A 15,379-nucleotide genomic window follows, 5' to 3' on the forward strand; every position below is an offset into this window, starting at 1 on the left:
GGAGATAGGGTAAACTATTGAAAATATAAAGCAGAAAAAAAGTATAACATGGACTGCTTCACTTGCTGAATTAACAGAAGTATTTTATAGAGAAGATGCATATTTAGTGGTCAAGGATGGATAATAAAAGCAGCATGAAGAGGGCAAGAGAATTAGGAGAACTGGTGTCAAGAAAGAGTTGCCACAGTTGAGTGTGTGGTGCTGGAAAAGCACAGCAGACCAGGCAGCATCCAAGGAGCAGGAGAATTAACATTTCAGGCATAAGCCCTTCATCAGGAACTCTGATGCAAGGCTTATGCCCGAAATGTCAATTCTCCTGCTCCTCGGATGCTGCCTGACCTGCTGTCCTTTTCCAGCACCACACACTCAACTCTGATCTTTAGCATCTGCAGTCCTCATTTTTTCCAAAGAGTTGCCACAACCAAAGGTTCTCCTTTGAGAATTGCAATTTGGTAGATAAGGTTCTCCGAATTATTCTTGGATATGATCTTGTTCACACTGGATGTCTGGAATGGAAGTGTTTTATTCCCCAGTATTAACATCATTTATCTCAAAAGCTCAAAAAGTGAACAGAAAATAATGCAGTTGATATTGTTGATTAATTTGCAATGACACCAATGATGGATTGATTCTGAATACTTAGGAACAAACTTTAAAAGAAAACAAGTAAACATTGCTAAATTTGAATTCACTAATTCAGAATAAATTTCCAATTTGTAAATTGTTGCTTATCATAAAAATTAAAAAAAAGACTAGTCACGAAGTCCAGTTTTTATTTCAAGACATCAACTATTTAAAAAAATGAAATGCCTTAAGACGCAAGTATTCCTCTACAACTATGGTAGTTATATTCTTGAAAATCACTGCATTAAGTGAAACCGCATTTTGTGAAATACGCAGTCCCATAGAAACCCATATAAGTGTTCAGGTTACGTTCCTCGAACGTAGTTAGAACTTTTAAGGGCTGCCACAAAAACTCTTAAAGGAGACCCACCATTTTAATCTGGCATTGCGGTCAGTTTTTTTTAAACAATTCACGAGATTGACACTGGAAAATCATTTGTGGGATGTGGGCGTCAATGGATGGCCAGCATTTGTTGCCTGTCCCTAGTCAGCAACAGTGAAGGAATGGTGATATACTTCCAAGTCAGGATGGTGAGTGGCTTGGAGGGGAATTGAAGGTGGTGGTGTTTCCAGATATCTGCTGCTCTTGTCCTTCTAGATGGAAGTGGATTTGGAAGGTGCTGTCTGGGGGCCTTTGATGAATTTCTGCAGTCATCTTATAAATAACACACACTGCTGCTACTGAGCATTGGTGGTGGAGGGTTAATATAAAACACTTCTTGTCTCATATACAAGATTACTCAACTGGAAGTGTAAAGCTATAGACAATTTTTAAGATCTTATTCAGCCTTAATGAAGACAGGCAATGGTCAAAATGCCCAAAATAAATACTTGCATTATGGGAAGTTAACTGTGCTCGTAAGGTATGCAATTGTTTATCCTCCAAAGCAGTAAAAATTTAATTAAACCAACAATTCATGTTTCAATCATAATATATTGTTCAGTAAAGCTTTTACCAGATTGTGCTAGATTTTTCCAATGTAAATCTTTCAAACTAGTTTTTTAAAAAAACTGACCATGATGCCAGATTGACTTTATCCTTTGACAGCTTTTATGGTAGGTCTTAAAATTAAGCACAGAAAAAAGAAACCTAACCATTGCATACTAATGAAACTGGTAAATATTTTGGTATACCAAAGGGTCACCGGACCTGAAAGGTTAACTTTGATTTCTCTTCACAGGTGCATCCAGACTTGCTGTGCTTTTCCAGCAACCTCTGTCTTTGTTTCTGATTTACAGCATCCACAGTTCTTTCAGTTTTAAAATATTTTGGTATGGTTTATTTTGAAGTCAATTTCTGTGAAGTCTGCCAAATTCAAACCTACGATCCCAAAGCAAAAGGGCAATGATGCAGCCCGCTGTTTCATCTCATTGTATTCAATTTAAAATAAATCCGCAAATTCAGTGACTTCCATATTGGTACATATGGATCCTTATTAATCCTCACCCAGTTGGTTGAGTTAATGCTCCAGCCACATTACCAACACCAGATGAACTCCGTTTTGCAGGTGATCCATCTCGAAGTTTATTTTCATAGGCTGCTGTTAGGTTACTTTTGGTGGTAGGAAGTCCTGTCGACAGAACACTGAATGTCGGCTTTTACTAAATTATTACGATTTCAATCAAGTCAAAGAAGTATAATGAATAACTTACATTGAAGGACAACAATGTTTTCCCTACATTAGTACAAGATTCAGACTGAAGATGACATTTTCATAATCGATGTGGGACAGTTCATAAGGGATTGGTATAAATCTCAATCTTTGACATGAAATTTGCATATAGCTTAGCTGAAAAGCCATTATTCTCAGAATTGAAGCACCATGAAGAGATGACCACAAATAATTTTTTTAATCTGAAAATGTACTCGGAGAAATGGCTGAATGATTGAAAAATACACACCTAAATCACGGCAAAATAACTTTACAACTCATACATAGTAATGAGACATTGCATCACATTATTGTAAGTACAATTAAAATGTCCTGTAAATGATTATGATTTAACCAGTACTTTGCAAACTGCATTCAAAGAAAACCAGTATATTATTTAAAATTTCTCTGCCAGTATGTCCATTTTTGGTAAATAGATCAGTACGCCCGTTCAGCAAGATTTGTATGAAGGGAACAGTTAATAGTAGTAAGTGTGAATATGAATAATAAATAATGTAAAGCAGGTATACACAAGCAACTAATGACTCATGGTCTATGGAATTTGATATCACATGGGCTTTAGAAGCAAAGTGGATGTGCCAAATATAGAATTCAAAATAGGTTACATACAAGGCATAAGATTTTACGTGCAGAAAAAAATTCAATTCACTTGAAGATTAACAGAATTTACAAATTGGTTATGACTTTCACAACTCACTGATATTGTTTATATTTTAAGAAAGTAAAATCACACTTTCAACTGGACACTTTCGTGACATTGTTTTACTTTCACAATTAGGCTAACTGGTTAAGATAGGAAAAAGTCCCACACAGGAGCTTTGTGTGTCGTAAACTACTTAATTTCAATCATGATATTCACAGAGTTTGCTGCACATTGAAGCATCAGTATTCAAATGTAGAGACTTTAGATAAAAATTGCAACAGCTAAGATGTGCAGACTATTAGCATTCCATAGCCTCAATCTGCTTCAGTGTCATTAAAGCACTTAATCTCTGTCATGACAATAGACCATAAACCCAGATTATACAGCTGGTTTATGTCTTAAACTGCAGATGTGTTTGTGTTTTATCCTTCCAGGAATAGATAAAGGGGTTAAAACAATATTCTGGTTTGTGTGTTATTTGGCTGATGTGTTAGTGTGGACTAGTTGTGTTGTGAGATTCACAGCTTATGGACAGCTGATAAGATACTCTGCACTGCAGGTAGAGAAATATACTCACTCACTGAGTTGTGAAAACTAAGCAAGCCAGTGAAGTCACCATCAAAAAACAGGACAAAAGCTTGTCAGCTATCTTGCAGACTACAAAATCTTAAAATTAACTACCAATGTCAGCAATATTGGCATCATCCAACTTAATGGATGCAATGTTCTAATATCTACTTATTAAGGAACCCAGAGACTGATACATCTATCTTTTTAACTGTTACCTTTTAACTCAATTCACACTTGTTATCCATGTGTACGTACTTCACATTTTACTCATCTTGTGTCACATTTGGTAGCTAATAATCTCACCCTTTGTTTTACTCAGAAATAATCTTTCTAAATTAATCTTGTTGCCACTAATTCAGAGATAGTCTGAATCAAGAAGGGGAGTCCGTTCATCCTTCTTCACCCAAAATCATAAAATAAATTGGAGACCCTCACCTGGGGACTGATTGTAACATACATACAAAAATACAGCAATAGGGAAAAAAACTAAATACACAAAATGAAAAGAAAATCCACATACCACTTTTCCCACCAACAGAAGGCTGGGGAATCCTTGTTGATGCACCAGGTGTTGAGACTGGTGAATTAGTCTTCTTAAGCACTGGAGACCGATGCTATACATTAATAAAGACATACCAAAGAACAAATTTAGCCACAAGCCATATAATGAAAAAGCATAGAAGGCAGCCATTTGGCTAATCATGTCTGTATCAAATACATATTCGTATATGTTACTTTTCATGTATTTAGTCAATCCCATTTAGAAGTACAGCTATTGTTTTATTAATGGGCACCAATGCGACCAGGCGTGTACCAGTTGACCAAGAGGTCCACATAATCAATGTAAAAGCACACACTAAGTAGTAGAAATGCAATGCAGAGGAAATGCACATCACTGTTGTGCTTTTCTTACAGCATAAATCACTTACATAATAATGCAACTTTGCCTTAAATAAAATGTATGAGCAGACAGACTGCCCACTCACGCATTCAAACTACTCGGCCATTGAGGAGATCACAATAATATAATAAACTTGCAGTATTTCTGGTTCATAATTTTTTTGCCGCTTTATTAAGAAAGTCTGTTCTTAAGGTGCCAGTTAAAACAAAGTTTGCTGCATATTACCAAATCTACTTCTTTCACACTTTCAGACAACACATTTTAATTAACTTGCTGCATAAAAATTACAGTTCTTTCATCAATTATCTCTGGTTATCGATCTTTCATCCACTGCAACCACTTTTCTCTCATTCTATGAAAGGCTTCAAGATTTTAAATACTCCTATTCAATCTTCCCTTAACCTTCGCTGTAAAGGAGAACCTCCCAGTTTATCTGATCTCACTTGTAGTTGAAGTCTTTTATTCCCTGTAAGATTCTCCTGCACCTTCCCCAAGGCTTAACATCCTTCTGAAGGTGAGGTACCCAGAACTAAATCCAATACACTAGCTTGGGTCCACCAATGTTGACTAAAGATTCAGCAAAACATCTTGCTATTATGTTCTATGCCTTTAATTATTAAAACAAATCCTGTATAAACCTTTTAATACTTTTCCACTTGCCCTGTCAACTTCTAAGCTTTTCAACTTCTGTCAAATGGGAGAACTATACAGCAAGTCAGCATCACTGCGAAGCAGACTAGGAAGAATAAGTAGTAAGAATTGTGTGTGTGTCTCTCTCACTTTTTCTCTGCTGTTAAAACACCAAAGCCTGAAGAGACCAGTTATCTTCTCCTACCAGTGACTGTAATCTGTGGCTTTAGACCAGTAGCTAACAGACTTTGCTCTTATTGTACCAATCGCCCTTTACCTCCTGCAAAGACGTGGAGAAAGGAGATGAAGAACAGGAAGTCCTGACAAGCAAAAGGAATGTTTCAACAAATTCTGTGGAGTGATGCTATTGAACTGCGTTTCCCAGTTTATTTGTTTTTTTAACAATCCTCCAACCACAACACCATTTTTTTTTGTTTGTATGTGTGTAGGTGGACTAAATGGTGTTATAAGTAACAAAGCTGTAAATTTGATAGTTCAAAGCTATTTATTTGTGATTAGAATTTACTTATTTTTAGCAAATATAGTAGGCACAGGAACCTGATCAATGTTTTCTGTTAACTTGAATCCAACAGAGGGGTAAACTGGGCACTTTGAGTGCTTTGATTAATCATTTTGTAGTGACCCTGAGAGTAGTGGGGCTTGAACATCAGCACACTTTCCAAAGTCGAAAAGTGTGGTGCTGGAAAAGCACAGCAGGTCAGGCAGCATTTGAGGAGCAGGAGAGATGACCTGCTGTGCTTTCCAGCACCATACTTTTTGACTCTGATCTCCAGCATCTGCAGTCCTCACTTTCTCAGAGACACTTTCTAAATGGGTTGTAACAATATAGGAAGAGTATGGGATCCTTGGAGAACTCGACTAGGGAATGGATAGAGAGAAGCAGGAAAATGGCAGATAATGTAATCTAACATTTTACATTGGTCTTCAAGGTGGACACTGTAAATATCCCAAAGATACCAGATATGTAAGATGCTAATGGAAGGGAAGGTCTTAAAGTATTTGACAAACCAACGAGACTGATGTTGCCAATCCCTGATTGATCTACATCTAAGCATTTCAAAGGAAGTGTCTGTAGAAGTATTGGAGACATTGGCCAAAATATTAGAGGACCAACGCAGATTTCTGTTGTGATGTCCTGGATCTGAGATGACTAACCTCAAACATGCACATTCATCTTCCTTTATTCTCGGTACAATTACAACTAGTGGTGAGTTTTTGCTGATTCCCATTGACTCTAGGGACCACTATTGCTACACCTCCGTCAAATGTTGCCCTGATGTTCAGTGCAATCAGTCTCACCTCATCTCTTAAGCTCAGCCTTTTTGTTATGCTTGGGCCAAGTCTGTAATGAGGTCACAATTGGAGATCAGTTGTCCTGGCCAAATTCAAATTGAAAATCAGTGAGCTGGTTAGTCTCATGATACCACTGTCAATTATACCTTCCAGTTTGATGATGATTTCAAACAGACTCAGGGCAGTAACCAGCCAGGTTAAATTTGTCCTTTTTGTTCAAGAGATATTGTGGGGTAGATGCCAGCCTTGTAGGAATGTACTGGAATACCTTGGCTGTGGTGTGGCTGGTTCTGCAGGTCAAGAGGACAAGTCATCAGTACTGCTGGAACTTTGAAAGGACCCATACCCTCAGCAGTATCCAGTGCCTACAGTCATTTCTTGAAAGCATAAAAAGTGAATCAAGTTGACTGGAGACTGCCATCTGTGTTCCTGGGAACTTCAAAAGGATGCAGAGATAGATCATCTACTTGGCATTTGAAAGTGAAGCTGGTCCCAAATACTTCTGCACTGATATGCTGGGCTTCCCCATTGTTGAGGAAGGGGATATTTGTGGAACCTCCTCCTCCACTTAGCTAATTGTTCATCATCATTAATGACCGATGGGGAAAGACTGCATGCTGACATCTGACACATGGGTTGTGGGACCATTTACTGTTGTTTATGCATGTGACTTCTGCTGTTTGGCATGCAAGTAGTCCTGTGTTGTAGCTTCACCAGTTCTGAGGTATGCCTGATGTTGCTACTGTCGTGCTGTCCTGCACTCTTCACTGCACAACAACATTCTCCCACAGCTGAGGACTTTTGAAGATTTTTTTTCTCACTGACCTCTCTGAATCTGATCTTTCCTTCCCTCTATTGTGCTTTTAGCATGAGCTTTCAGCGAGTTAAATATTTTGATTTATACTTGTGATCCAGACTCTATGTATTAATAAGGATTCTCCAGTCTGGTTTGCTGAAGAAACATGCTGTTGCTTGCTTTATTCACATAGATCCCTGGTTACCTGTTGACAATGCCATAGTGCTGTGACTATCTGATAACAGCAAACTGCAGTGTAATGGCCCACAGAAATTTTCTGGGCAAGTATTTACTAGTGGAATGAACAGTGAGTACTGACTGCAAAATATGGGTGCTTGGCACCTGTATATGTACTGTCCAAAAAAGTGTTTTCAATGTTGCTAAGGTCTACTATGATGCACAGTATCACCTGTAAATAAGACACTTATGTGTTTTACCTGAGTTGGAGTGCTTTGTTTCCCTTTGCTCGCAGCATGTTTAGGCTTGGTAATGCGAGCAGCTTGTTCTTTGCAGAAAGAAATGTGTCTGTCTGCAGCACTCTCATTAAATCTTCTCTGACAGTATGGGCACTGGATGTAATCTTAAAAAATAAAATTTGACAAATACATTAATATAACAGATTCTTATTATTCAATGTAGGGATTTTATTAACATCTCTGGAATGAAATCAAATATAATGGACATTCTGCATGAAAAGTATGTGCCACATTAGAAGATTAATATGCTTAGTGAAGTAAAATAAAACAAGGCTTATATATTATTTCCAAGTTAAAAATGAGGATATGACATCAAAATATGCTTGCACAGATTTATCCATTTTCAGTTGCGAGTGATGCTTTTATTAAGGATAATTCAAAGGTTGAAACATAATTAACAATCAATTGAAATAGAATCTTGACAAAACATTGCAACAGAACAATCTCAGTGGCAGCAAATATAACTGAGATGTTTGGCAAAGTGTTTTACTTTTCTCTAAACTGTGGGAAAAAAAGTACTGAAATACATAAAACAATACAGCATCTGGCAAATCATTAGCATAGATATGAGGAAGCATTTCCAATGTATCCATGACAGCAAACACAGATGAGCAGTAAAAAATATGCCTCCCCAGCAAGATCTGGTAACACCATGGCCAGGCTACAAGTATAGCTACACATGTCTTAAGTCTAAGCCTCCTCAAAACCCAGTTTTGAAAAAAATCTTGCATTTGACTAAAATGTGGATCAAGTCTCTGCATATGCCAAGTTTATATTATAGCACCTTTATCAACTTCATTTTTGTAACAATTGCTCTTAATTGCAAACTCTTTCATTTCTATTTTCTTCCCTATATGCTAGAGTGCAAATATGTGTTGTAAAATCATTCCCTGTGTTTGAATGCATTGAACAACAAAACTTCTGACTTAACCTTAAAAGACAGTTTGTTGTGGGTCACTTTGAAAATTGGACTTCATGATAGAGGGCTCAATGGAACACACCACACCTGTTTCAAAAAAGGAGAAAGAACCTGCTTATGGATGAGAGATAGATGAACAGGAAAGAGTTGAACTTACCTCCCTTCCCATAAAATAACTATCATTTGGAATTGCCACCATCAATACCTCAGCTTTATCACCTCCTTTCCCATTTTCAAAAGCCTCATCAATATCCATTCCACTAAACATGCTTTATTTTAAAGATCTTAATCCGACTCCTTCAAGCCCAACATCCTTTCACTATTCAATGCTCTGAAAAATGCTGATATCCATGCATTCGTGAGGCCTCTTCTATCTAGTTCAGGCCACCCAGTTATAGAAAGGACATTATTAAGCTGGTGAGGGTTCAGAAGAGATTTACCAAAATGTAGTCAGATATGGAAGGTTTGAGTTATAAAGAAAGGTTGGACAGGTTGGGATGTTTTTCACTGGAACGTAAAAGGTTGAGAGTTGACCTGATAGAAGTTTGTAAAATAATGAGCGGTATAGTTTGAGTAAATGGTGGTTGTCTTCTCCCTATGATGGAAGGTTTCAAGACTATGGGGCAGATTTTTAAGGTGAGAGGAGAGAGAATTAAAAAAGATATGAGGGACAAATTTTCTACACAGCAGGTGGTTCATATGTGGAATGAACTTCCTGAGGAAATGGTGGATGTGGGTACAAGTACAAGGTTTGGAGAGATATGAGCCAGGAGCAGGCAGTGGGAGTAGTTTAGTTTGATATTGTGTTTCATATAGACTGGTTGGACCGAAGGGTTTGATTCCGTCCTGAATGACTCTGTGACTCTATTAAAAAAAGTTAACTTAAAATATTATGGAATCATACCATACAGAAACAGACCTTTCAGTATAACTTGTTCAGGCCTAACAAGTTTCCTAAACTAAACTACTCCCATTTGCTATGTTTGGCCCATATCCTTGTAAATTGTTTTTATTCATGTACCTGTCCAAATGTCTCTCAAATGTTGCACCCATACTTGCATCCAACTCTGGCAGTTCATTCCATACATGAACCTCACTTTCTGTGTGAAAAAAACTGTCCTTCATGACCTTTTTAAAACTTTCTCCTCAACTCCCCCACCCTAGGGAAAAGACCCTTGCTATTCACCTCCTTACAGCCTTTCTTAAATAAAGGCACAACATTAGACACCTTCCAGTTATCTGGCAGTCATCCTTGGTTATAGATTATGCAAGCAATACTGCTAGGGGCCCTGGAATTTCTTCCCTTGTTTCCCACACCATTCTGGGTTACACTTGATTATGTCCTGGAGTTTTATCTACCTTTATGTTTTCTGAGACCTCTAGCACTTCTGCATTGTGAACTGTTTTTGAAACGTCAACATTTGCCCAGGTTCTTTAGCTTCCATTTCTTTCTCCACAGTGAAAAATGATGTGAAATATTCATTTAGTATCTCTCTCATTACCTGAGGTTCAAAATATAGACGACCTCATTGACCTTTATGGGACCTGATTTTCTCTCTCGTTGCTCTTTTGTTCTTAAGGTATTTATAGAATCTCTTTGGATTATCCTTAACCTTATCTGCCAAGGCTATCACCTCTTTGTCCTCCTGATTTCCCTCTTAAAAATGTCCCTAAACTCTTTATATTAAAGAAATTCATTTGATCCCAGTTGTATATGTCTAATATATGATTCTTTCTTATTCTTGGCCAAAGCCTCAATATCTCTATCAGCCACTGTTCCCTACTCCTACCAGCCTTACCCTACAGTCTAACTGGAATGTACTAGCTCTGAACTCTAGATATCTCACTTTTGAAAGCTTCCCACTTCCAGTCATCTCTTTAGTTGTGAATATTCCACCCCAATCAACTTTTGAAAGTTCCTGTCTCATACTGTCAAAATTGACCTTACTCCAGCTAAGAACTTTAACTTTTACACTAAACCTAACCTTTTCCAGAACTATTGTAAAACTAATAAAATTATGATCACTGGTCCCAAAAGCTCCTCTACTAACATTCAGTCACTTGCCTGCCTTATTTCCCAAGAGAAGGTCAAGCTTTTCTCCAGTAGGCACATTTACATATTGAAAAAGAAAATTTTCTTGAACACATTAATTTAATAGAAACAGAAAATACTGAGAATACACAGAAGTTCTGAGAGAAATTGCTTCAAGAGAAACAAATTTAATATTTCAAGTCAGAATTTTATCAGAATTGCTACTGCTAGAATAGTCATGGGCCAAATCTTCGAGGCTCTGGAACGTTCGAGACCTCAAGGTGACTATTGCGACCCACTGGAAATTCCACTTGTAGGCCTTGCGTGAATTAACCTGGGTTGCCTCAACATTTAATGGCAATTTTCTTATTCACCGAGACATCTGCAAATCTCTCCAACTTGGAGTTAGATTTATGACAGTACCTAGTAGGTTTACAAATGAGTCCCTAATTATCCACCCTCCGACACAGATACCACCTGAACACCCATCTGACCCAACTATGACAGCCCTCTTAACCTAACTACAGCACAACTTAAAGAAGGGGGCTCACGATTATCTTCTCAAGCGCAACTAGGGATGGACAATAAATACTGGCTCAGCCAATCATGTCCATGTCGCGTGAGTAAATAAATAGAACTACTACCACAATTCCCCTCAACCAAACAACCCAATCAGATCTCCTAATCAGATCCTACTGACCCCAACCAACTAATTCACTAAACATTCAAAGGCTAAACTTTTAACCTACCATATGGCAAGTAATAAAAAGGGGATGTGTCTTTACTCCCCTGACTCTATTCCACTCCAACGGAGCTCCCCAATGGACACTATGTTGTGATTTCTGTGAAAACCAGGATCGGAAGATCCCGGAAGTAATGTATAGCAACGTCAGGCCAGGAGAACTTTCGATTGCAGCAGCAATCAGACCATCATTGCTGCTGCTCGAATGACCTGGACCAACGCATCTGCAAGAAAAATCATACAATCAAAAAAACATTTAATTATTAAGAATATGATGCAATGAAAGTGAATTTCACAAGACTAGATAAAATTCTACTCCAAAACATAAGATTTAGTTTCTTCAACAAATCAATTGTGATACTGTATTTTCATGTGCAAAACAAGATTAAATATAACTTGAAAAGTAGGAATATAAAAGTGGCAATGGGACTTTGGAACACACAGATGCAAATCACAAGCCAACATTGCAGATTATTAAGGTTTTGAAAAAGCCAAACAAAAACTAGGACTAATCTCTACAGAACTGAAAAGTATAGAGGTAATGCTAAACCTGTATTGAAACTTGATAAGACCACACTTGGGAGTACTGCATATACTTCTGGTCATCCTATTAAAAGGATATAAAGACAATGGACAGCATATAAAAGACTGACAAGGATGATATTTGAAATATATGCTTACATCCATTAGGAAAGGATGAACAGGTTAGGTCTCTTTTCTCTTGAAAGAGGAGGCTGAGAATTAACTGAGCTAAAATTATGAAAGCATTTGACAGAGTGAAAAGGGCTACTCTCTCATGAGAGATAGATGACTGGTGGCGGTTTAAACCTGAGGGTCACCATACCTCAGGTGAGGGGAAAGGTTGACAAATGGAGTCTCTTTTTGTAACCTCAGCTGATGCTGGAATTGAACACGCTGTTGGCATAATTCTGCATTCCAAACTGGCTGTCCAGCCAAGTGAGCTAAAATCTGATTTTTTTTTCATCTATTTATGCTGTGCAACTGATGGCTTGTCAAGATTGTAATAGTTAAGCACAAGGCATTCCAGTGCTTGAAACATTTGTTCTTTTCTAGTCACAGGGCAGAACACTCCTGTGTTGATAGGTTACCCAGATCATTTTAAGGTAACTTTAGTCAGGGAGACAGTCTGACATGGTGACTCCTTGTTGGCCAGAGTCACTCACATCAGACGGTTAACACTTTCACGCAGCTGGTGTATCAGATATTTAGATATAGGGCATAAAAGCTCCAGGAGCAGATATTCTGATGTTACCAGTTTTCAGGCAGTCAGGGATAAGCCTCAAGGAGCTGGGAAGGAGGCGCAAAGTCACCTATTGTGTTGGAGAAAATCAGGGCTTAATATGGAACCTCTGTGTGTCAATGAGATCTAATTAGCTGAGAATGGGGGTAAAGGAAGCCCAGAGCCATATTTTCTTGGTACAACTGAGAAATATTGGAGCCAAGAGAAACCCTGAGGCAGTGCCAGCTTAGTGAAGCTAACTGTCTGCAGTAGAGCAAAAAATGTGCCCAAAATTAGTAACTGGAATGCAAACTCAAGAATGAAATAGAACACAGAACTGGTTCTAACTGGTGTTCGGTTTTCAGAGAGACACTGTTGTATCAGGGGTGTGATGCCTTAAAAGAAACTGTACTTTCCTTCAATCTTTAAGGAGCAACTGAGACTTTACATTGTGAATGACTCAATGACTGCCGCATTTTGAAATAGTCCAGATACCAGACACAGTTATCAATGCAACGGGAGGATTAAAAGATGAGCAGAATAACGATGAAAGTACCTTTAGCAAATGTGATATTACAGCACAAAGTTTAAACCAAACTAATAGACAAAACAGATCCTTGAAATGCTTAAGAGACAATTACTAGGTATAACTGGTGTGATTTTAAATATTATTAGTACTCAGTATATGATTTGTTAAATGTTACATTGGTCAATAAACAAAGCGTAGACAGATAATTTTACAGCAAATCATTAAGCTGTGCTCCAAAACCAACACATCTTAATAATACTGCAGTTAATTATTGAATTGGATATGCTAAGTAAGAGGGAGGTGCTGGCAAACTAGTATTGCCTCTGGGAGAGTAATTCAAAGACCCAAGTAATGTTCTGGGGAATCAGATTGACAAAGCACACTGAATTTGAATTCACTAAAACAATATGGAATTAAAAGTTTGATGACCATAAACTATTGTTGACAGTCATAAAATCTCTCTATTGAAATTTTAGTAAAGAGAAATGCCAAATTACCTGGTCTAGCCCATGTACTCCAGACCCATGGTAATGTGGTTCTCAACTCTCTGAAATGGCCCCACCAGGCATTTGTTGTATCAGCTGTAGTGGCTACGGGCCCTGACAGTGTCCCAGCAATAGTACTGAAGACATGCATTAGAACTAGTGCACTGCTAACCAAACTGTTCCAGTATAGCTACAATCAGCTCCTGACTCTCCAAAGCCTGTCCACCATTTACAAAGCACAAGTCATGAGTGTGATGGAATACTCCCACTTGCTCAGATGAGTGCAACAACACTCAAAAAGTTCAATACCATCCAAGACAAAGAAGCTCATTTGATTGACATTACATCCTCAAACATGGCACACCCTGCACCACTGATACTCAATGGCAGCAGTGTGTACTAACTACAACATGCACTACAGAAATTTACCAAGGTTCCTTAGACTATTTGTTTTAAGTTACTTACTAATTAGGAATTAGTAGCAATACACAAAACGACTGAAGAGAAATACTTTAAAGTTAATTGTAAAGTTGGACTTACGACATGACTCACAGGGGTGAAAGGTTACATTTAATTCTTAAATTATGTTTGCTGAATAATATACAAGCAGAATGTACTTTTTTTAATGGGCTTGATAATACACAGGAAAATAATGCTAACTAATAATGAATTTGAACTTGATGAAAATTAAGCAATTGAATGAAATTATAGCTATTTTTCAATTGCATTCAAATATACTGTCTAATTAAATATGTCAGTTGTTAAATTGGGCTTGATAACCAGTGTAAAGAAGGGCAAGATTACAGCTAATCATAAGTTTGGTCTCATAATTAATATGCAGGGGAAATCTGTTATTTTTTAAGTCAGGTTTGGTTCCAAATAGTTAGGGTATAATGTTCATCAATTGTTAAATTGGGATTGAATGGGACACAGGGGAGTAATTTTATACTTCATTGCTAAATTGGCCTTGATAGTAGATTTAGGAGATATGAGGTTGGCAACAAAAACATAAATAATCATATCAGTCAATTGTTAGATTAGTCTTAATAATTGAATGGGACTGGTAATTTAAGTGGTTATTACAGAATCAACACCTGGAAACTCGACTGCTGAACGATCAAAGTACGTTAGGGTAAAGTGATACCACAGATCCAAGAGCTGCCAGGGTATATCAGAAGCACTGAACAAAATATAGGCCAAAATCATCAAGGGGTGAGCTTGGTAGATTCCAAGATATTGGACGACAGAGGTCAGAATCACCATAGAGCAGGGGCTGGGGGGGAGAAATATGACCATAAATGTACGAGTGAAAAAACCCAAGTGGTAGTTGGTGGAAACACGTCACCAGATGATATCTTTAACTGTGGATCCCAGAGGTCAATAAATTCCTGTTAACAAAAACATATGCAAGATGAGGTAAGATGAAGAAAAAGGGGTAATTTGGTAGGATGGCCAGTAAAAGGTCAGGGATAATGAGGTATAAAAACTGAAAATGCTGGAGAAACTTTGCAGATCTGGCAGTACTTACAGAGAGTCGAGAGTGTGGTGCTGGAAAAGTACAGCAGGTCAGGCAGCTTTCAAGGAGCAGGAGAATCGATGTTTCAGGCATAAGCCCTTCATCAGGAATCCTAATGAATGGCTTATGCCTGAATCATCGATTATTCTGCTCCTCGGATGCTGCCTGACCTGCTGTGCTTGTCCAGCATACACCCTCGACTCTGATCTCCAGCATCTGCAGTCCTCGCTTTCTCCTAGTTGATTTCAACCTTACTGTGAAGCCTCTTCCAAGGGTGCCGACCTTGAAG

The 15,379-nt window shown here is 38.0% G+C and overlaps 1 protein-coding gene across 1 annotated transcript in view; it reads right to left on the reverse strand.

The window, feature by feature from the left end:
* The window catches only part of zc2hc1a (zinc finger, C2HC-type containing 1A), a 48,721-nt gene that overhangs the window by 9,200 nt on the left and 24,142 nt on the right, over window positions 1-15,379 (reverse strand). The window contains exons 5-7 of the mRNA XM_072571337.1: window positions 7,589-7,731; window positions 4,031-4,124; window positions 2,072-2,195 (exon numbers count right to left, since the gene is read on the reverse strand). Coding sequence (XP_072427438.1) covers window positions 2,072-2,195; window positions 4,031-4,124; window positions 7,589-7,731 — 361 coding nt within the window. The remainder of the gene's footprint in view (window positions 1-2,071; window positions 2,196-4,030; window positions 4,125-7,588; window positions 7,732-15,379) is intronic.

The sequence above is a fragment of the Chiloscyllium punctatum genome, chromosome 5, assembly GCF_047496795.1.
Source record: "Chiloscyllium punctatum isolate Juve2018m chromosome 5, sChiPun1.3, whole genome shotgun sequence".
NCBI lineage: Eukaryota > Metazoa > Chordata > Chondrichthyes > Orectolobiformes > Hemiscylliidae > Chiloscyllium > Chiloscyllium punctatum.